The sequence below is a fragment of the Aethalodelphis obliquidens genome, unplaced genomic scaffold (genome assembly GCF_003676395.1).
Source record: "Aethalodelphis obliquidens isolate GAN/ISIS:26980383/991018 unplaced genomic scaffold, ASM367639v1 scaffold31, whole genome shotgun sequence".
NCBI lineage: Eukaryota > Metazoa > Chordata > Mammalia > Artiodactyla > Delphinidae > Aethalodelphis > Aethalodelphis obliquidens.
Genome location: NW_020837975.1, coordinates 15,801,087 through 15,825,159, shown reverse-complemented (window position 1 = coordinate 15,825,159; position 24,073 = coordinate 15,801,087). Strand labels below are relative to the sequence as shown.

At 35.6% G+C, this 24,073-nt stretch overlaps 1 protein-coding gene across 5 annotated transcripts in view; it reads left to right on the top strand.

Moving 5' to 3' along the window:
- The window catches only part of SUPT3H (SPT3 homolog, SAGA and STAGA complex component), a 446,906-nt gene that overhangs the window by 266,386 nt on the left and 156,447 nt on the right, over nt 1-24,073 (top strand). For all 5 annotated transcript variants that reach the window (XM_027127428.1, XM_027127425.1, XM_027127426.1 and 2 more), the window contains 3 exons: nt 13,827-13,913; nt 17,147-17,237; nt 22,141-22,280. In XM_027127428.1, coding sequence (XP_026983229.1) covers nt 13,827-13,913; nt 17,147-17,237; nt 22,141-22,280 — 318 coding nt within the window. The remainder of the gene's footprint in view (nt 1-13,826; nt 13,914-17,146; nt 17,238-22,140; nt 22,281-24,073) is intronic.

Here is a 24,073-nt window from a genome sequence, read left to right as displayed (position 1 = left end):
AGGATACTATTAAGTATAGTTTACATGAGGAAAATGGAAAAGTTAGCTGTCTACTAGCTGTAGGATACAGTGGAAACAGGGAGATATTGTCTGACAGACTTGGTCTAATCCCATCTTAGTCATTTTAATGCTCTGAGCTGCTGATTCCTTATCTATAACAAATCCTCAAAATACTAATATCGCTTAACCTGTAAGATTTTTGTGAAGATTAGAAAAACTAACAATTTTTAAAATATGTAAAAAATGTCAGACATCTTGTAGCGTATTCAATAAATGCTAGTTTATGTTCTTGTTACTCTTAGTATTGGTGCTATCCTTTCTAAAATTAAGTATTGAAATCTGTAATTACAATTTCTATCGCTGGATCACATAGTTTATTTGGAGGAGAACACCTCCCACCCATTTCTATATTTAAATTGTCTGAACAGAAATATTTTTGGAATGGGATGAAAAACATTCTGCTTTAGGTATTTGGGGGAAAAGTGGCCCTAGTAAGGTTATCCTTGATAAATCTGAAGACTCAGTGATAGTGGATATCTCATGTTTGTCCCTCCAGATCCGCTATTCACCCTTCCTCCTTTTCTGTAACCTGGGAGGCTCATCTCTTTTAATCTGCTTGCCCTCTCACTTCTGGTTCAGTGTGGCCAGTGGGAGACGCCAGCAGGAGGCCTGAGAGTGGTATGAATGTAAGGCCAAGGTTGCTTGTGTCCCTGTCAGGTGACTTTTCCAGCTTCTAGGTTCATAGGACAACTGCCTTTCCCTTAACTCTCTAAGCCTAATTTAACAGTGGTTTCCTGTTGTTGTTAGATCCAGGAGGATACCACACTATCCCTTGGAATTTCCCAAAGCCCTGCTCTCATCTTTGTGAATAGTTTCTGTTTCAGCTCTTCCTCCAGCTACCCGGTTTAACTATGCTTTTTCCTTCCAAGCCCCTGACTGATAAACATCAAATAACTATCAACAATCCCATGTGGGTCATCCCCAAAGATGCCCCAGACACACATACATACATTAGCTGAGACTCAGCCAGATAAATTCTAAAAATTGAGGTTTTCTCTAAATCCTGATTAGAGACTAGGAGGCACAATTTGATTTGCCTTTAGGCTGGAAATTGATCGTGGCTGATATTTTAACTGAACTAACTCCAGTGGAGTCAGGATATTTTTTTTAGACATTTTAGATAATTTGTAGCAATGTCTTGGGACTCTTCAGATTGATAACCTTAATGTAGTGTGTGGCTTCCTTGTGGAACATTTGCAAAGGTGTTAGCTGATTGTACTCTTCAACACAGTGTACAAGTTATGGTACTTATTTCCTAATTCTTTGATTTTCAGCATTCACTTGTTTAACTTATTTTAAATAAAATTTTTGTAATATGTGCTATTATTTATTATGCATCTTTACTAAAAAATAAGCACAGTCTATAAAATCTATGAGATTAGGAGCCATGTTTTGATATTTTTTCTTGTTGTTTGCTTGCTTGCTTTGCTTCTGACCGGTTCCAAGCCCAGTGGTTGGCCTATACTAGGTGCTCAATAAATACGTATTGAACAAACCAAGGGCCAGTGTTCAATTGAAAGTGATAGATTTTTAACCTCCATGCTTACTTACTTACTTATTTTCACCTCACCTACAAGACTACAGTTTGAAAGGCTCCCCTTCCGTGGCTTCTCTTTTTGTAATATCGCTGTCCTGCAAATCCACAGAAGGAAATAAAAGACTAATATTTGTGGGGCAGATAATTATGTTTTAGGCATTATCTTTTCTGTGTTCATTTTTTCTTCCTCACTTGTTCTTTTTAACATCCCTGTTAAAGGATGTTAAAAGTTAACTGTTATTTTTCCTGGATTTGTTTGTTTGTTTGTTTTGGTTAGCACAGTCTCAGTTATGTTTAGTTATTGGCCACATTCACACAGAGCTCATACTAGGATCAGCAGTCCTCAGCCTTCTTCCTCTAGTCCCTGTGCCAATTTCCACGCACCAGTCATGCCGCTTCTTGTTTTACGTGGCTTTTGCCAAATTGCTTAACTACCGTTTCACTTTTCTCTAACACGTTTTAATGGAGAGTTTGCATTCTGGAAGGGAAGCCTTTATCTCGTAAAAAGATCTTTACAAAATACGGTGATAATAGTAAGCTGACTGAAGTCATACAAGGTCCCCGGGAAGCACAATGGAAAGGGGATGATTAGGTCTGTGCTTGAGTTAGAGGAGATCTCAGAGGCTGTGGCACCTACCTTGCATTTTTTTTTTTAACATCTTTATTGGAGTATAATTGCTTTACTGTGGTGTGTTAGTTTCTGCTTTATAACAAAGTGAATCAGCTATACATATACACATATCCCCATATCTCCTCCTTCTTGCGTCTCCCTCCCTCCCACCCTCCCTATCTCACCCCTCTAGGTGGTCACAAAGCACCGAGCTGATCTCCCTGTGCTATGCGGCTGCTTCCCACTAGCTATCTGTTTTACGTTTGGTAGTGTATGTATGCCCATGCCACTCTCTCACTTCGTCCCAGCTTACCCTTCCCCCTCCCTGTGTCCTCAAGTCCATTCTCTACATCTGCGTCTTTATTCCTGCTGCCCCTAGATTCTTCGTAACCATTTTTTTTTTTAGATTCCATATATATGTGTTAGCATACGGTATTTGTTTTTCCCTCTGACTTACTTCACTATGTGTGACAGACTCTAGGTCCATCCACCTCATACGAATAACTCAATTTCGTTTCTTTTTATGGCTGAGTAATATTCCATTGGATATACGTGCCACATCTTCTTTATCCATTCATCTTTCAGTGGACACTTAGGTCGCTCCCATGTCCTGGCTATTGTAAATAAAGCTGCAATGAACATTGTGGTACCTGACTCTTTTTGAATTATGGTTTTCTCAGGGTATATGTCCAGTAGTGGAACTGCTGGGTCGTATCTACCTTGCATTTTTGAAGGACGTAGGGTTCCATCTTCTCTATGCTGTCTGCTTTCTTAGGATGTACTGTATGAATATTGTTGGAAAGTTGTACCTTTTTATGTCTGATGTGAATGAATCTTTTAAGAATATCCTGGTTTGGGTTTTAATAGCAAACCTAAAATTTTCTCTGCCTACCAAATTATCGGTAAATTTTTTTTCTTTTCTTATGTCGACTGCTATTCCACCTTATTCATCCCCACACAGTATCTTATGCTGGCAGAGTGCTTGGTAGCTCCCCAAGTGCCTGCCCCACATCATTTCATCTCATCTTCACAGTGACCTATGAGTGTAACAAGATCTGTACTATATCACCTTCTTGAGCCCATTTTAATAAATAACCTTTTTAATTCTTGAGTGGAATATGGGGCTGACGTCTGAGCCCGGAAACCTGATTCTCATTTAGTTTTACATATACTACAGCAAATTTGATAAGTACTGTGTACAACATTGATTGGTTTGCCTGTGTAAGCAGTGTTTGGATACAAAATTTGAATAAGGGCTACTTTCTCTGACAGACTAAGGGGGAAGTATATACAAATTACCTCTGCTCATCATATGATAAAAGCATAGGGCACGGTGGAAATGGATAGAGATCAGTCTCTTCTATGCATTAGTAACCGCATTGCTTTAATCCCACTTTGCAACTCTCTTTGGCTTTCAAATGTATCTGGAACTATTGGATAGGATCCTGGAATAGTTAACTGTATCACCTGTGCCACACTCATACAGATAGTTGGATTGGTTGCCATTTCCACTGGTATAACTAAGAGGATTTTCCTTTGAAAATCGACTCTCATCTGCCTCTCACCAAGTTGTACTATTTCTCCTTGCATTCTTCTTTTTTATTTCTTCTCTCATTGATGCAAGTGCTTAATTATGGATCCAAAAGTAAAGTACACCTAGGTTTAAATACTAGAATCAGAAAGGGAAAGCCAAAAGGCTTTTCATTGTTCACATCTGTTCAGTTCCCACTTGAAGAACTTGAGGATCAGAAAGATCAGCTATTCTGTTCAAAAGTATAGTTTCAAAAATGTATGCACACTAACACATGCATTGTATTTCATGGTGAGTTGATTCCACAAGAGAATTTATTAGAGAAGCTATTAGTTCTCTATCAAAAGAAGTCCATATAGTTTTCCCCGTTAAATTTAGGTAGAGTTACTTTCTTAAAACTTGTAAGAAAGTGGTTCTAGTGATATATACACATGTGTATATGAGTGTGTATATACATACAAATAATATATGTATGTATATATGTGTGTGTGTGTGTATATATATATATATACACACACACACACATATAACTTATCCACACAAATTATTTACATTCTAAATTTGTTTATGGTAAAATCATAAGTGCTAAGTAATAGTCCAATAGTAGCCTAGAAGTTATAAACTTTTTTATGATGAACCTGAAATTTAATTTCTCATTTCTAAATAAATGTAGATAGCCTTTATTCAGGGCTTACTATATGCCGCATGATATAATCTCCCTTAAACATCAAACTGTAGGCATTTTAAAAAATTTTATGAGAGGAAAGAAGTTAAGATGGTTTGGGAAAATTTTTTAAAGTAATGATTTTTTAAAGCTTCTTTATTAAACTACTTGTGAAATCAATTTGTATAGTGCCTTACATGGAGATAATCTGTTGAGTTAGTTAGATCTTAAAATGGAGGCAATAATCTAAATTCTCTGGAACTCTCTTCAGCATACACAGTACTGACAGAGAAAACCAAACTTTAACTGAGTTTCATAGCAGACCCCTGCCCTCCTTGTGCATGGATGAGGTTCTGAGACCCAGCATGGGTGCAGTTCTAAAATTCTAAAGTTGGCACTTTATCCATATCTTTTCTCAACAAAAAGACAAAATTATAAAATTGCTTTTGTCAAAGTAAGGGTGATAGTAACAGAGATAAAATTAGAAATCAGTTTTCCTCATTCCTCATGATTATTCTTTAACATTATTCTTTCCATTTGGTAATTTTTCCAGTCATTACATTGGTCTGTGTGTGGTCTGGTGTAATTCAGTGCTTTTAATACCCTGATCTAAACATGAAGATTTAGGACAAGACCTGTGTTTATTCCTAAACATTCTAGGGTGAAAAACCAGGTTATCATGTGAAAAATTAGGTAGCATTCTGAAGAAAAGTAATTAACTGAGTCTTATATTTGTTATTTTTTTGTCCTTTGGAGAAATAAGTAATGGCTGCAGTTCTTTTGGTAGATGCCTTTTTAGAAGTGTGAACAGAAGGGAACATGGAAGGAGGCACAAAGATGCCAAGAAATAAGCAGAGAAAAAAAAGAGACATTATTAATTGTAGATAAAGAAAGTATACATTTTGTAGGCTACCAGAAATTATGCTTCTAAAATTTTAAGAAATGCAAATGAAATGTACATACTTGTACATGTAAACTATTGTTTTTCAGTTATTGACTAATGGAAAGATAGCTGTATATAACATGAACAAATTGAAGATCTGCTACCATCTTTGTACAATTTTAATTGTATTTTAGTTTAAATAGTTAAGTAGCAGTTTAGTTTTAATAGTTAAATAGTAAATAAATTTTAAATAGTATTAACTGTAGTTAGTTAATAGCATAGTATTTATAGTATAGTATAGTATTTAAGGTATAGTATAGTATAATATTTAAATTATAGTCTAGTTTATTATTTTAATTTCAGCCTTAAAAAATTTTCAAAATATCCTTTTGCTTTCAAAACTTGATGTGTTTAGACTTGAAAATTGCTTATGAATAACTTATATGCAAAATAGTTCAAAAGAAAACTTTCAAATGGCTGTTGTTCTCCCACTTTCACATTTAAATAAGAATAACCAAAGAATTAGTTTCTTCTCAGGGGTGCTGTTCTCATTGGACATTTTTTAAGCATTGCAGGCTTATATTGATTGTGTCTTGGTCATTGTTTAAAATGCATATATAAATAAATATGAATTATTTGAGTCATGAGATACTGATAATTATAGCCTTATCATATTTTTAAAAACTTGACTAACTGTGTTTGACTTACGATTCTAAAAAGAAGAGTTAAAATGAAATTCTCAGAAGTTAAGCACATCTTTTATCAATTTATATACTTGTTTATGTTTCAAATGTCTAAGACAGTGGAAGACTAGTCACCAAAAAGAATAAGGAGATCATATGATAGGAAAAGACTAAGTCAAATATCTTACATTTATAGTATTCTGAATGTTGACTGTATTTAGTTACAAATCCCTTTCCTTTCAAACATTTGCTGAGTTCTCAATCCTTAAGCTGTGTCTGCATGAAGCAGCTGACTTGAATGTTTTGATCCAAACCTTTTTTTTGGCAACCATTTATTTGCCAGCAATGAAAATGTTTTGAAAGGCAAATAAATGTTTTTGTGGGTAGATTTTCTATGCAATGTAAAACTTCATTAAGCCTTACATACCTTCCTGTATTCCGAATAAGAAATTAATCTTGGAGAGAAAGATGAATGGCTTGATGTTAAGCATTTATTAATTAGTACCAGTTTTGTGTACCTGGACATCTCTCACAGGTTTGTTGTGAGGGTTAAATGAGATGATGTATAGGAGGCAGGAAGCACAGGATAGTACATTCAGTAAATGTCAGCACACAAAAAGGAGCAACAGCTTCTGTTTAAACATAGGTGATTCACTGCTTATCTCCAAACCTTCTCAAAACCCTACTAAATGACAGCAAAATAATTTTTAAAAGCATAAATCTATGAAGATCAAGAAAATGGGAGATTAAATAGCAGATGAGACATATCAAATAATTATGGAAGTTTAAAAGTGGGTAGAAACATTTAAAGGTTTAACAGATTTGAGAAAAATGAAACCTTGGAACCTAGAAAAAAATCAGCATTCAGGATACCTCTGAAGAAACAGGAGCACTGGTAGAAAGTAAAGGAGCAGTTTTACTCCAGTGCCCTATCACAACCACATAGGCAGTCAACTACCTCTTTGCCATTCTGACAAAACAATGTAGGTTTACCTCTGGAGAGGTTGAATAGAAAGAACTCCGGTATTAGAGATCCCAGGCACAAAAGATCACTGGCATTTGATTAATAGATATTCTGAAAAAAATCCAGAAAACAGAAGGAAGGAAATTTTCAGAGTAATCCCAGAAAATTTCCCAGACTTGCAGGACAAGAATATATAGGTTGCAGTGTCCGTGTGAGTACCAGGAAAATATATGAAGAAAGAGCCTCACCAAGGCATAGCACTGTGAAATTTAAAAATTTCAGGTATAAAGAGAACAGTAGCAAAAGTTTCTCATGGCGGGGGGCGGGGGGGGGGAGGGGGGGAAGTCACCTAAAGGGTTAGGAATCAAAAAAAAAAAAAGACACCTGTCTTCTTAACAGCAGCATTTTTAGCTAGAAGACAATGGAGCAATGTCTTTAAATTTCTGAAGGAAAATTATTTCTAATCTCAAATCCTATATCTAGGTAGATTATAAATTGAATATAAGGGTGGCATAAATGAATTTTCAGACATAGGATCTTTAAAACTTTATTTTCCATGCACCCTTTCTCAGGAACCTGTCAGAGGTATTTTTCAGGCTGCAGCCCACCACTGGAGGAAGGAGATAGATAACTGCAGTTTGAATTCATTTTACTTATCTGCCTGTTTAAAAAAATTGATCAATATTCTTCAGAGGAGCATAGCAGAATCCAGAGTCCTTACAATGTATCATTTATAATATCTCAGATAAAATCACAGATTATCCTTAAAATATGAAGTAACAGGGAAGCATGACTCACAGCCAAGAGAAAAGACAAACTGGTGATTGACTCTAAGATGACCCAGGTATTGAAATAGCAGACAGGGACTTTATAAAGCAAATATTATAGCTACGCTCGAAAACAAAAAAGAGAAACATCCAGGGAATGTGCTCTACCAAAATAAAGGAAGTAAATTAAGAACAAAATGGGATCAAGAAGACAAAAATCCAAAATGTAATTGTTGAAGAGAGTCTGGCAGACTCCGGATGAGTCTCTGGGGAAAAACAAAAACAATGAAATTGAAAGAAATCCTTACATGTTTCAAATCTTTTAAATAATGTAGATGAAATAGTGTTAGATTCACAATAAATAAAGCAAAAAAGAAAAGGAAATTCTGAACTACAAAAAAATTTTTTTTAATTTATAAAAAGAAATTTGATCATGGTGGCCAAGCTGTAACAGTGTTTATGCAGTCATAATAATGTAAACACTAGATACTAATTTAACAAAAAATTACATTTTTAAAATAATATCAAGAGGGGAGGAAGGAAATGGTAAATATGAGACATCTGTGAACACTAACTCTTCATCTTCCGTAGTAAAAAGTCAATCGATAGTATTTAAAGCTGAAAAATAAAATAGCCTTGTAAGCGTATTTCAAATGTGGAGGTAAATAACAGAAGAACAAGCTAGAAAAGTTGAAAGTATTTTCCTTCGGAAGTAGAATTACAGATTGGAAAGAAGTATGGCTAGGTATTTCTGTCTGTCATTATAAAACTTAGAGTATTGTTTGACTTTTTATTGTTATATACATTTTAACTTAGATAATAATTTTTTTTTTTTTTTTTTTTTTTGCGGTACGCGGGCCTCTCACGGTTGTGGCGGAGCACAGGCTCCGGATGCGCAGGCTCAGCGGCCATGGCTCACGGGCCCAGCCGCTCCGCGGCATGTGGGATCTTCCCGGACCGGGGCATAAGCCCGCGTCCCCTGCATCAGCAGGCGGACTCTCAACCACTGCGCCACCAGGGAAGCCCTCTTTTTTTTTTTTAATAAATTTATTTATTTATTTATTTATGGCTGCATTGGGTCTTCGTTGCTGTGCGCGGGTTCTCACTGTGGTGGCTTCTGTTGTTGCAGAGCACGGGCTCTAGGCGCGTGGGCTTCAGTAGCTGTGGCTCGAAGGCTCTAGGGCACAGGCTCAGTAGTTGTGGCGCACAGGCTTAGTTGCTCCACGGCATGTGGGATCTTCCTGGACCAGGGATCGAACCTGTGTCTCCTGCATTGGCAGGCTTATTCTTAACCACTGCGCCACCAGGGAAGCCCTTAACTTAGATAATAATTTTAAAATTAGAATTAAATGTTTATAATGCACATAGCACAGTTCCTGTACTGCCTAAGAATAAATTAGGTACTTAATAAATTATTACTACTAAGACTTTTTATTAACTCTCCTTCTAGTCATTAAAATCATTGCTTATCCCTTTCAAATGGAAAAGAATACATAAGGCTACAAATCTAGGGAAGTTATTTGAAGTATCTGAAGTTATGTAGTTACTTAGTGGCCAGAACTGGAGTCCAGATTTCCTGTCTCTTAATTCTTTCAGTCACAACATGGAGGATTCGGAGAGGGTCTTTGAGGTTATCCGTGGCTGACAAATACGGCTGCAAGCAGAGCTGTTCTTTCCTAGCCTAACCTCATATCTGGCCCGATAACTAGTGTGTGATAGACAAATGGATAGAAAGACAAATAACTCTTAGGCCACGTGATAACCTACCCTAAGATTTTGCCTCTTCATCACATAGCTTTTAACCATTCCTATATGTACTATGTATTCACTTACTATTTATTCTCAGAAAGGAAGGATCCAGAGAGTTAGCCAGAATCCAAAACAAAGAGGTGCAATAGAGGTGTGGTTAAAATGAAACACCTTCAGGATGCTAATGATTGGGAAATCATTGAACTGATTTTGCTGTACTTTTGAAACCTTTTAGAACTTTAGAGAACTCTTTCTGCTGAATTTACATGGGCCCCAGCCAATTTGCAGGGGTTATTGACTTCATCTAGCTCAATTTATTTATATTATAGATGGGAAAACTGAAAACAGTCAAGGGGAAGTGGATTGCCAACATTTACCAAACATTTATAAACTGCCTGTTGGGGGAATGGTGGTCCTGGACCTAGAGATATTATTCAGACGGAAGTTGGGAGGCAAGAGCATTAGGTATCTAACTGGTTGAGGAAGATAAAGACCCATAGGATACGTGTGTGTGTGTGTGTGTGTGTGTGTGTATGTGTACAGATAGATTTATTATAAGGAACTGGCTCACATGGCTTTGAATGCTGAGAATCCCGAGTTCTGTAGTTGGCAAGCCAGAGACTCAGGAGAGACAGAATGTAGTTCGAGCCCAAATCCAAAAACCTGAAAACTAAGAGACGGTTTAGTCCAAGTCAAAAGGCTGAAAAGGTCTATGTCCCAGTTCAAGGCAGTCAGGCAGAAGGACTTCCCTCTTATTCAGCCTTTTTGTTCCATTCACCTCTTCAGTTGATTGGTTGAGGCCCACTAACAGTAGCAGGGGCTGGTGGTGGGGAGTGGCAATCTGCTTTACCCAGCCTAGGGATTCAAATCTTAATCTCATCCAGAAATACCTTCACAGTCATACTCAGAATTAACATTTGACCAAATGTCTGGGCACCCTGTAACCCAGTCAAGCTGACATATAAAATTAACTGTCACAAGTACACAAAGGCTTAAGATAGAACTGAAATTATTGGAGCTTAAATGTAGAATAATGACAGAAAAACAAGACATATAATGAAGAGAATGAAGGTATACGGAAAAAAATCTTTGAGTCAGTCAGTCTTTAAAGACCACACTGAAGTCAGTACACTGAATTATCATAGATCCTGGAACAAGAATTGTGGACGTTATATTTGAAGAAGATCATGTTAACACTTAATCTAGGGTACATCACCATTTGGAGACATTGAAATTTAGAAAGCAGTAAGCAAAACGCCCCAGAGGCCTACATCCAGATGAATACTGTGGAAGTAGAGAGCAAATTCAAGACCCTGAGCCAATTAAACCAACAAAATCAACAGAAGTTGGTGAAAATAAAATAGAGGAAAAAAAATTGTTCGATTGTTAGTGTCATTGATAGAAATGAGAAACTGAGAAGAGATTTATTTGTGGGCTGAAAGATGTAAAGTTTAAAGTGTACCTTTTATGCTGAACCTGCAAATAAAGTATCATAAAATATTTAAAATGCAAACATGATGAGTGTTAATATGCTAGGGGAAATTTTTTTCTTTGAAACAGTTGTTACAAGTATAATATTTTTAATTTACTTTGAAAAATAGAAATAATATTTATCAGAAACAAATCAATGCTGTAAAAGTGCTCCTGTTGTATAATAATGCTTTTAGCAAAATATTTTACTAAGTTACAAATAAATCTCTATAAAGTTACTATCATCATACCTTTATCCATATAGTTAAGAAAATTTGTATACCCATTCAACCAGTAATTGGTCTTAAAGGATTCCTCTGCTATGTCAATTCTTGCATATTTTATAAATGCAATTAAATGTATACTACTTTCACTGTAATAAAAAAATTATAAAATCTACTATCATTTCATGTCATTTTAGTTACTGCCAGAAATACTTGACTTGCTGCAGTGAATAATGAAGTACAACTTCCGTTTATTTTCAGGGATTAAAAACATTGAGGGGTTTCTTACAATATATTGATAGAATCAACTTTTTTTTTTTTGAACACTGAAGGTATTAGAAATATTTCTTGATTTTGGTTTCCTGGTTCTAGTATTGTTTTCACGTTGAGTGCACTGGTCCTGAGCTCAGCCTCCTGTGGAATTGGACTGCCAAGCTGCTAACTTGCTTTTTAAGCTTACGTTGTTAAAGAGAAGTTTCTTTAGTCTCTTTGGTAATTGTAGACAAAAGTTCTAGAAGTTAGCCAGTGGGCAATACACACTTTAGTGTGATCACTGTAATTAGTTAAGAAGCTCGCCCTCCTCACTTTGTAGAGAAGAGGAGGTGAGAGTGTGGAGGAGATGATTTTGGAGTGTGGGACACGTCGGGGCCAGATGGGCTTGCGGTGCAGTAACACAATGATAACTTTCAGCCCTGAGGACTCACTACGTGGGAGTCCAAGGCATCCTGGAGAGTGCCAGCAGTGCCAGTGCTAGTGAGGGCACTAGGTTGGGTGAGGGAAATTAGTAAATAAGGTAGATGAAAGCTAAAGATAAAGTTTTCCTGCTAATTATGACAACCTAACTGTGATCCAGATCTCTACAATAGTTGTGTACTGGTTTCGAAAAGGTGTTTTAAAATGGCTAACTCTTCTATGTGTTTATTTTCCATTTTCTTCTTTTTTTTCCGACTGAATGTGTTTATACACTGACATTTTGGAGAGTGTTATAAATACAGATTATTCACATGTGTTGTGGATAAACAGTTGATCTATTGGGAAGACAATTTAGGGAGGTACACTTATCCTGGTCCTTTCTTAACATGAGTAAAATTACTTGTATCTGTATAGTATTTTAGAGTTTTCAAATCATCACCATCCTCCATTTAAGAAAATAAAAAGTTACTTGACAGTGCGGCCTCCTGGTTCTCTGTGTCCAGACAAATGGATACTGAGCCCATATTCTTCTCCACATTGATTATGTGTATTTTATTCTGTCATAGAAATGTTTTTGTTTGAAAAAACACATGTACACATATTTCCCTGACATTCTTCGAGTTTTTAGAAAAATATGTTCACATTTTTCCCACTGAAAACTTAGTTTCTTTCTGGGTAGATATATCATCTTTTGAAAAACCTTTCCCCCAAGATTTCTTTTTAAATGGTTCACAGTTAAATTTAAATTTCTATATTTAGGTAGAATTATGTTTATATACCAACCACCAGTATCCAGGAAATTCAGTGGTAAGGCTGACACATAGGGAGTTTATAGTCTATTTTGTAGTCTGTGTATTTAGACAAGGTTTGAAGCTTACTTAGCAAAATCTCTTGACCATTCAGAATTTCTTTAGTACAAATGCACTATTTGATTTCTTATACTTGCTAAGATAACAGTGTGTCATTTTTTAAAGATTAGTTCTTAGGAATATGTGTTAGATTTATTCCTTTCAAAGAAAGATGCATTCAAGAACAGCTTTTATATGTAAATATTTTTATAATATTGGATAGAGTTGGTTTGGTGCAATCACCATGGTTTGATCAAATTTGGAAGAAGTTACAGGCACATTTTTGCAGTGTTTTCTCCAGCATCTTTATTTTTTTCAGCTGGATGTATTTTATGTTCCTTCTAACTAATCAAAATAAGAAACTGATTTTGCCTGTGCCAAAAAATAGAACTATCATTTTTCACATTCTTTTATTTTCCAGGTCATTTTCAAGTAAGATTGTGTTTCTAGGACTTCTGAATCCCAGAAAACTCTCAACTTTGTAGATATAAGTGCCCAGATGAACATTTCAGGGGGAATCTAACTTTTCATGCAGTATGTTTTGTGTTGTGCATTCCAGATACAGTTAACTTTTTGTGTGTATGTGATTAGTGTGGAAAGAAATTAATGCAGTCCAGTATTATGATTTATGGACTGAATCCTTTGCCCACTGAAGACTTGCCAAAACTAAAACTATTTTTTTTCCTTTGGATATTAGAAACAGCTACTGTTTTTGTTGATCTTTTAAAGTTCTGAATGGGCCTATTTCAAATCATACCAGCATGGGAGCTCAGATTAATAATATACTTATTCAACTAGTGATACTGAGTGAAACCATTGCTCACATGGATATGAGGATAAAATTTCATAAAATTATTTTCAGGTGCATTAATGCATTTCTGGAAGCTGCATATGATTTTTCTTTTGCATGAAAGAAGTCAAGGATTTCTCTTTATTGTATCAGTTACAGGTAGGCGTATAAGTTAATTTAATTGCAGTTTTTTTATACCTTAAAACATAAGACATTTTGCTTTCAAAAGCAGTACTGTGATTGCTGGATTATTCCCAAAGGTTTTTAACTCTTAGAATGTTTATCTCTCTTGAGACATCATGACTGTAGTATATTTAATTTAGATTATTGAGAAAAATTTCCTTTGTTGTTAGTTACAGCAAGCTGCTGAAGTTTCTCAGCTCCGGGGAGCAAGGGTAATCTCTGCTGAAGATCTTCTGTTTTTGATACGCAAAGATAAGGTAATATAAAATAATTTCATCATATTGAAATGCCAAGCTTGGTGATTAATTACACTTATGTAAGGAAGCTACCCTTGTTTTATAGCTTTCACATTGGAATCATAACTGTTGAACTAATATTTGAGTCCTCATAGTTTGCATAAGAAAATGGTTTACTACAAAAGAATTTATTTTTACATGGACAAGGGCACTTACATAAAAGTATGCTGACAACGAATTCTCACTTATCCTTAAATATATATTTAGACATTTTCACTGCTACATAATGTTCACTAGATATTGACCAGGTGCTTTGTTTTGGTAACTGGGATATAACTAAGTGGCATATTTATTTTTCTTCTAATTTTATACAGGCTTTCATAGAATAGTTTTTTCACTTGAAATACAAAGTTTTTTCTGTGACACTGGTTAAAAGGAAAAAAGCAAATCAATCAAGATGAATATTGTATAAGATAAATATATACCATAATATCTAGGTTTTTTAATAAAGATCTATCTTTCTTACTCTTTGAACTCTGGCATTAAAATATTTATGCTGGTATTTACATGTATAATTTTGTCATAACTATCTTCCAAGAGTAGCTAGTTTGAAAATATTTTGTGACATTTTGCATGTTTTTAATAAAATTTTCATCTGAAAGTTACATGTGGAAAAACTAACTGAATAACCACAGCATGTTATGGTAGACTCTAACCCAAGTGAGCACGCGGTGCTTAGTTCCTAATGTTCCATCTTTCATTTCTCCATTGTTTTCCCCTGGCATTTTAATTACATTTACCCATTTTTGTATGTTTGCGGCTCTGGTTTTTATCAGAAGGCATCCCATCTGACCTTCTGGATATCCTGGTTAACATTCTTTCTGTGATACCCAGTTATTTTATATTTGTGAAAGCTTTCCTTCTGACTGACTGGAGATTGACTAAACTTGGATGCCTAAACTTCTCTTCCTTCTGCAGTGGGATTCAGAGATCTACAAATTGCACCTCGACCAGTCTACCATTAAATTTTATAAATTTTTAGTTCATTAACTCTTATATGGTATGAGGACTATAAAGAGAAAAGAAATGTATTCACTGTCAAGAAGCTATAATCTGGTTTAGGAAATCTGTATGATTTAGTTGAAGAAGCATTTTGAGACTCACAGCATTTTAAGGTTGTGTGATTAGATTGGAGAGGCTGTAGGATTTGTTGAAGTGGAGGTTTCTGCCTAGGGTGAGACTCATGCAGCTGTATGCAGCTATATGTAGAATGGAACTAACCAGGATGCAGGCTCAGTAATCAAGGCAAACTGTGATTAGTATGATGGCTCTGAAAGTGGATGGGAAGGAAGAATTCAGAGAGATGGTGAAGAGTAAGAATGTTCAGGATTTAGTGACTTCATTAGGAAGACGGGGAAGTAGGCACCATATAGCAGTGGTGCTGTGAGGAAAGAGCCTGAAGGTGCCGTTGGCAGGAACAGGGACCTTGAGCCAAGATCCTTTACGAAGGCAGCTGGAGGGCAGTGGAGTTCGCATCAGTACTTTACAGAATATGTCCAGTCAGTTTTTCTTTTCCATCGACAGAGGTAAACAAGCCAGCACAAAAAATAGTCCACATTGACACTTTTTCCTGCCTTTCGGGGAAGTCAAAGTTTTAAATCCTATGGAAACTTCAGGAATACACACTGATTGTCAAAACCCTTCTATTGTCTAGAAGGACTGTTAATCAGAACCTTTTTAGCAACCAAGCGCCTAGCTGTAATATGATAGTTGCCAGTATTCTCATCTTTCTCCTCAGAATAATAATTTTATTTATATGCTGGTGTGTTCCAAACAGAATTTAAAGCAGTTTACATGACTGTAATATAAGACAAAATAAAATCTAAAGTACTGAATTTTCAGGAATCAGAGGAAAGAGAAAAAAAGGATAGCAAACACCTATATACAGGTATATGTTTTTTCTCTTAATAATGCTGGTTTATATTCAAGCAGAAGTCATTGACTGCCTATTGTGTTTTCCATACTGCACTAGGCAGCTTCACTCATTTTCTCATTTATTCCTCACAATAGTCCTCTAAGGTAAGTACTTTACTTACTTTGTAAATAAGGAAACTGGGGTTCAGAGGTCATGTTCTACTTCTGGTCCTGCTATAAGCTTCAGTTGTGAGACTATCTTTAACCTCGGTTTCCCTATATATAAAAAGGAGATGATTATATTTGTCTGTATCTCAGGGCTATTGAAAATTTCAAATAGAATGCATGTAAAAGAGCTTTGTAAAATACAATTTATTTCAGCTGTCATTAGGAATCTTAAACATGAAGACCAGGAACCAGTAATAATCCATTCTAAATGTAAGCATACAACAGATGACGAAGTATTATCAGTTACTTTTAAAGTTAAACAGTATTATAGTCTTCTAATAAACCTAAAGAAAGCCATCATTAAGACTCAACTATCATTCATCAGCTTTGAGTTTCATAAAAATATGTTTCTCAGATTACAGAATGTTTTCCAGAAATATAAAACATAAACCAACTCTTCTAAATAAAAGAAAAGATTCTCAGAGAATAAAAAAACAATAAAAAGGAGAGTGCTTGGCTTTTTAAAGCAGTTGTTACAAACTCCTTGTCTAGCTGTTTGTAAATCATTTTAAAAAATAAAATTTGGTTCTGAATGTGTACAAAATTCCATAAAGTCAGTATTTGCAGCATAGTGTGGAAAGTTTATCACAATCTTCAGAAGGAATTTAACCAAAAAAACCCCCAAAACAAAAATCATTGTGATTCTGGAGTATCTGGATACTTGCAAATGAAAAGTGCTTTTAAAAATGCTAGCGTTGGGGCTTCCCTGGTGGCGCAGTGGTTGACAGTCCGCCTGCCGATGCAGGGGACACGGGTTCGTGCCCCGGTCCGGGAAGATCCCACATGCCGCAGAGCGGCTGGGCCCGTGAGCCATGGCCGCTGAGCCTGCGCGTCCGGAGCCTGTGCTCCGCAACGGGAGAGGCCACAACAGTGAGAGGCCCACATACCGCAAAAAAAAATAAAATAAAATAAAAAAATGCTAGTGTTGTAGCTTTTATGTTTAATTTGATGACTAAATTTTGTATTCACAGTACTATGCTGAGAATTGCTATATCCCCCCCACAGTGATCCTGGGGTACACGTTATTAAATTTAGTTATCATAGTAGTCTTTAATCAATAAAACGAATGTATGTGTAAGGTTTTTTATTTACTTATTTCATATTTTTAATAGAAAAAACTTAGAAGACTGCTAAAATACATGTTTTTCCGAGACTACAAATCAAAGATTGTCAAAGGCATCGACGAGGATGATCTTCTGGAAGGTAACTTAAAGCACTAAGCTAAAAGCAGTACGACACATGTATGCTGATGACACATTTATACAATGTCAATGTAGATATTCCCATCAGAGTAGAATATATGTACTTCTGTTAAATAATGTAGTTTAGAAACTGTGCAGATATTTATATAGTTGGCAGTTAAATCTTGTATTTTCCAATTATGTGACTTCAGAGTAATCTGGTATTTTAATTCTTTTTTTAATACAATGACCTGCTTTACACCAGAATGTCATGCAACTAAGAAAATTGTGTTGATTTAAAACATAATTGATTTTAGCAAGCATAATTTTTCTGTCCTGAATGGAGGGAGCCAGAACTTTTATATTTTTGAAATTGGCATGTATGTTTTTTTGTTAATTTATTATACAAAGTATCTGATATGTTTTATAATGTAAAGTCACCTCATTTTAATGTGTTATTTCTGTGCTGTTTGAAATCTAACAAAAAGTCTGACACAGAATGGGAAATTTTCCTTAGCTGATTTTCCAACTCAATTCCCCATTTTAGGATATTTAAAGAAAATATTTATGTTGCAAAATCAAATAGTGATAAGCTGAAAATAGATAATTATTAAATAATACTTATTAATCAAAATAAATATGTTGTATTTTTGAAGTAATTCATCTATTTTGTATTGAATATAGTCACTGCATGGTAGTATCCTTTGCTGGTAGATACACTGCTAAAGTAGCTAAACAAACTCTACTGTATTCAGAAGAATTCCAGAAAATTGCTCAAAACCAACTGAATCAAAAAACAACAAAAACCAACTGAAGAGTTAACTAACTTTGAAAGAGACCCAGTTACTCCCATTGATCCTCAGTAAGTCAGCAAGTGTAATGGCCATGCCAAAAAAAATTCTGATCAAATGTCTAATCAGTGTTGTCTGTTTAGTATTCCTGCAGTTCTCATAGAATTTAACTCCAAATGAACTTAATGCTTCCCTTTATGGAGAGCATAAAGAATCTAGACTTGGAGCAAAACAGACCTAAATTCCTATTAATCCCAGTTCTCTGCTTTCTTTCTATGTGTCCCTGAGGGTCAGTTTTCTCATTTGTAAGTCATAAATTATACTACTGACCATGAGAGTTCAACATAATGTATGAAAAGCACCTGATACATTCCCACCACTGAATAAGTGATAGCTGTTAATACTATGCTTTGAATACCAAGCTCAGAGTAGTGAGACTAGTATTCCGTTTTACTAACACTGTCATATCAGTTTTATGTCCTCACCTCCTTATTTATTTCAAACCTCTCCTCTTTATCATTTAAATTTTCTAATCTTGTGTGTCTCATATAAAGTTTTAAAATACAGTTGACCCTTGAACAATGCAGGGGTTAGGGGTGCCAACTGTCTGAACAGTCAAATCTGCCTGTAACTTTACAGTTGGCCCTCCATGTATGCGGTTCCATGTCCCCAGATTCAACCAACCTCATAGAGTCACGTACTGTAGTACGTATTTAATGAAAAAAATTCATGTGTAAGTGGATACACGCGGTTCAAACCTGTGTTCTTCAAGGATTCACTGTAGTTGATATAATTTGTAAGGTAAAATACTCAGGTAAAATACATCTAATACTGAGATGGGAGTTCTAGAGTGGCCTTGTGAGGAATGTGGTAGACTCTTTTCCCAGTGAAACACATTTAACTGGTGAACATTTTAAAAATAATAGTTTAAAATCTTTAGAAATTGTCCTAAGGGCAGACAGCAAATGGAGGAACATATTCAAAAAAATCTACTAAATCTCATTAAGAACAATGAGACTCTGTTGTGTTTGAGCCACAATATACTCCCCTCATTTCTCTCCTCCTCTCCCACCCTGCTGCCCCAGATCAAAATGATAGAAGCTTTACTCTGGGCAGATGTGTCCAAGAACCATGGACATCTGCTTCTGTACCTCCCAATCTAGGGTGACAGGTTCACCCCAAGAGGGGCAGGAGATCAGCATCTCTCATCTCCTTCATCTCTGTGTTGCAGACCCTCTGTGCTAGGCAAGCACAGCTAAAAGGACTGGGCCTTCCTCTCATCTTCTAGTCATAGGGAAGCTCTACCCCAGATGGACCCTGCTTGCCACATCCTGGCTTGCTCACAGGGAATAAGCTTCGCACCAGAAGAGACAAGCCTTGAAGACAAGGGGCTACCATCTCTGTCCGGATCCTCACTCTTAGATCCAGGAAAGTCTTTCAGAGAGAAGCTGCTTGCTACTCCCAACCCCAGCTCTAGTACAGAAGTACAAAGATTCATCCTGTAAGAGAGAGCCAGCCCTTAATATCAGAGAGCTCTGCAGCTCTCCCTATAGGGAATGACTATTTGGGAAAGAGCATTTGAAGTTCATGGCTAAGGGTGTTTTAAAACAATGGAGATCCTGGTGGAGGAATTAAGGGGAAGCTGGTCACTCTGTGATACTAGTAACAACAAACAAAACAGTGCACCAGCTAGAAGTTTAACAAAGGAAAGAGATAGCTAAAAAGAGTCTTCCTGGGGTCAGAGCAAAACTTAAAAGCTGGCCAACCTTGACTCTGCAGAGTGACCTGAAATCACTTAGATCAATCTGTGGAGCAATTTATGCACAAGAGTATTATCAAAACAATAGAACTGTCAGCCAGCAGTTAGTGGAAGATAACAGCTGTGTATCATACCAATAGAGTCATACCAGCCAGAAACTTAGTGGAGAGATCAGGAAAAGTGACAGGTAAAGAGAACTTGACTAAAACCACAGTCATCCCTGGTGATTGAGGAGACTGTTCTCATGCTCAAGGCTGTACCCTCTGAGGAGCAGCATCCAAGGCTGCATACCGCGAGGGAAAGAGGCTTTACTGAATTAGCCCAGCCAGGTCACTAAACAAATAAACAACCAAGCAAGCAAACAATAACAACAAGCCCCAGGGAGGAGAGGGAATTATTAGCTAGAGTTGCTCCAATATATTACCTAAAATGTCCATTTTCAACAACAACAACAAAATACTGGACATTCAAAGAAACAGATATGTATGATCCATAAAAACAGGAAGAATAAGCAGACAACACAGACTGCCTTCGAGGGGGTCCAGATGTTAGGCTTAGCAGACAGAAACTAAATAGCTATTATAAATGGTTCAAAGAACTAAAAGAAACCATGTGCAAATAACAAAAGGAAGGTGTGGTTACTGTGTCTCAAAAATAGAGAATATCAATTAAGAGATAGAAATTATAGAAACAAGTGGAAATTCTGCGGTTGAAAAGTACAATGACTGACATGAAAAATTCAGTAGAGGGCCTCAATAGTAACTTTGAACTGACAGAAGGAAGAATCAGTGAACTTGAAGACAGATTATTAAAGATTATACAGTCTAAAGAACAAATAGAAAAAAGAATGAAGAAAAATTAATAGTGTTTCAGAAAAATATGAGACACCATTAAGTGAACCAGTGTATGCAATGGGACTACAGAAGGGAAGGAAAAAAAGAGCAGAAAAAATATTCAAGGAAATAACGATGGAAAACTTCTCAACTTTGATGAAAATTATTAATCACATTCAAACAGCTCAGCAAGCTCCAAGTAGGATAAACTTATAGCGATCCATACTCAGACACATTCTAGTAGAAATGCTGAAAGGCAAAGACAAAAAGAAAATCGTGAAAGGCAAGAGAAAATCACCTCATCAAATACAGTGGAACCTCAACAATATTAACAGCCGACTTCTCATTAACAATGCAGGTCAGATAGCAGTGGGATGACGTATTCCAAATGCTGAAAAGAAAAACTGTCAACAACAAATATGTCAAGAAACATGTTCAGCAAAACTGTGTTTCAAAATTGAAGGCAAAATAAAGATATTCTCAGATACACAAAAACTGGAGAATTTTTTTGCTAGCAGACCCATATAAAAAATACTAAAGGAAGTTATTCTGGCTGAAAGCAAGTTGTACCAGACAATAATTTGAATCCACACCTACACACATCACACACACACGCACACGTACACACACACACACAAAAAAGAGTATCTAAAAGGTAATTATGTAGGTAAATATAAGAGAATATAGAATTGTGTTATTTATTTTCCTTTCTTAATAGATTTAAAAGCAATTGTATAAAACAAGATATATAATTGTAATATTGTGTCTATAATATATAGATGTATAATATATTTGATAGTAGCAACATAATTGAGGTGGGTGGTAACAAAGCTGTATTGGAGTAAGGAGTGACAGGCTTTTTTTCACTCTAAGATGTTTGGGTTGTCTTTATTTGGTATAGGAGCACACAGTTTGTCACATTAAAAAATAATGTAGCTCTTCCTCACTAATTCACACTGATACTTTTGTGTATTAAACTGCATTAATTACCTTTTGCAACATTACTTTCCTTCCTGACTTTTTGCAGTAACTTTCTCAGAGTTATGTTTTGCTTTTAAATAAGTATGGTAGTTTTATCTCTTATGAGAAAAAGAGTAAGATCTCATCCCATAGGTTTCAAATATATTGCCACAGTAGTGTACCTAGTATTTTCTTCTTTTAATTTCATGTCTCAATCCTGATGTTTTTTATTTATGTCTTTGTTTTTATTTACTTTCTTAATTAGGCTTGCTGTAGCAGGATTCTTTTTCCAAATCTGAGAGTCTTTCCTTTTTTTTTTTGGTAAGAAATTTTAATCCATTCACACTTATTGTGCTAATTGATCATTTGGTTTTATTCTCTCAATCTTATTCATGACATAAATAGATGATTTAATTCTGCATGACTTATGCTTTTGTTTTGGATACAAGGATTCTCCTTACGAAGATTATTATGAGAGAATTCCAGTTCCGAATTTTATATGCAGTATTCAATACATATGATTGGGGCAGATGTAAACCTATTTAAGAACATTTCTTTTTTCCTTCCCTTATCTTCATGAAGACAAATTGAGTGGCAGTAATAATGCGAACAAAAGACAAAAAATCGCTCAAGACTTTCTCAACTCCATTGACCAAACAGGAGAACTCTTGGCAATGTTTGAAGATGATGAAATTGATGAAGTTAAACAAGAAAGAATGGAGGTATAGTACGTGCTTCCCTTTTTAGGGTAATAGAATAACTGCAGTGCATATACTATTTGGTTCTATTCTTATGTTCTTTAAATGTGGTCTGAAATGTCCAAATCAGTGGTTTCATGTCTGAAGGCAGCATTGTGTAGTGGAGTAACCCTGGAAAGGATGTTAAACTCTGCCTTCATAGCTGACTTTGGGAAACAACTTCAGTTTTCTGTTTCTTTGTTTCCTCCTTTGAATATGAGTAGGTTTCCCTAAGCTTCCTTCTGGATCTTACTTTTACTGAAACTATTTTATTCCATAAAAGCTAGTTTATAATTAAATATTTACTTAGTTTTTGTACCAAACCATCCAGTTATCTTTGTGGACAAAGGTAATCCTTACTGCTTTTGCGTTGGCATATAGTGTGAAGAGCTATTTTTCCAGCTGTAGTTGCAGCCTCTGGTTGGACTCACCAGATAAGGTAGGATCCAGGGCAATTCCATGCTTTATATCACTGTAAAACACAGTTAGTGACATGTGTTTGGATTCCCTGGGTATGTTTTAACAATGAATATGAAAATTGTATGCCTTCTATTTACCCTAGCTTTCTATTCATAAAATGGTTTCCTTAAATACTTGTGGAAAAATAAAAGTAGTGATTGATTTCATCTGAGTGCCTTCTAAAATATAAGGCATTATTCTTATCATTCTTATTCTTATAATACTTTTACATGTAAAAAAACAAACCTCCATTTTTCCCCTTCTCTTTAAATTGGTCAAGAGAGGTAATTCCAGAGCTCCGAAAGATCGTGCTAAGTGCTGACTTTATCATAGTCTCTGTGCATGCTAAAAATATAATTATTTCATGTTAAATTTTGGAGGAAGTCCAATAGACATATATGCTTTATAAAATTTAACCACCTTCTTTAAAGAATTAGTATGCTTAGATCATGAACTGTGATCTAAAGGCAATGTTCTTCTTAGGTATCAATTACCTTAGAAATGTGTGGTTATCTTGGTTTGAGGCAACTGCAAATGATTTTAGTTCGCCTTGGGCCAAAAACATGCTAAGTTGTCCAAAGCAGATGATAAACATGTATTTCTGATGTCATTATGGCCTAAACAGGATATGATTGTTTCGTGGCATGGTTTCACTTATGATGCATTACACAGAGAGCAAATATTGTTTATGCTTTATTTTTTAAACATTTTTATATTATACAAACGGGCATTAAGAAAAATTTATTAAGGAAGGACTCTACAGAAAACAGTAGTAAAATTGAACAAGTAGCTTTTCAGTTTTGACAGGAAGATCTCTGTCAACCACGCCTGTTGCCCGGAAGGGCATTTCACAGTCAAGGAGAAGAGAAGAAATGGAGCATGTTGTAACACTGAGCTCATAATAGCAGGCTACTGTAGGCCTGGAAGAGTGATGAGCCAGTAAGGTACAAGTTCAAGTAAATAAAATATTTGGAAGTGCAGGATAGAAAAAGCTTGGGAGCTTATGTGGTTTATATTTCTCTCCCTGTAGTTACATTGTATATTACATAGTGGTAACCAGGATAATAAAATATCAATAGCTGATAAAAATAGTTACAAGAAAGTCAGCTTCACCTATACAATAAAAATTAGATTGGCAGTTTCTCTAAGCTTTGTATCATAACTAAAATCTCTAACCAAGATAACAAAGAGTAGTTTTGAGATTCTGTTCATCCAAATAACAGAGTTTAAACTGGATAAAAAATGCTGAACTTGTAGACATAACTATAGACAGTAAAAAGTGGAACCGTTAAGAGCATAGGCCTTGCCTGCTTCTAATT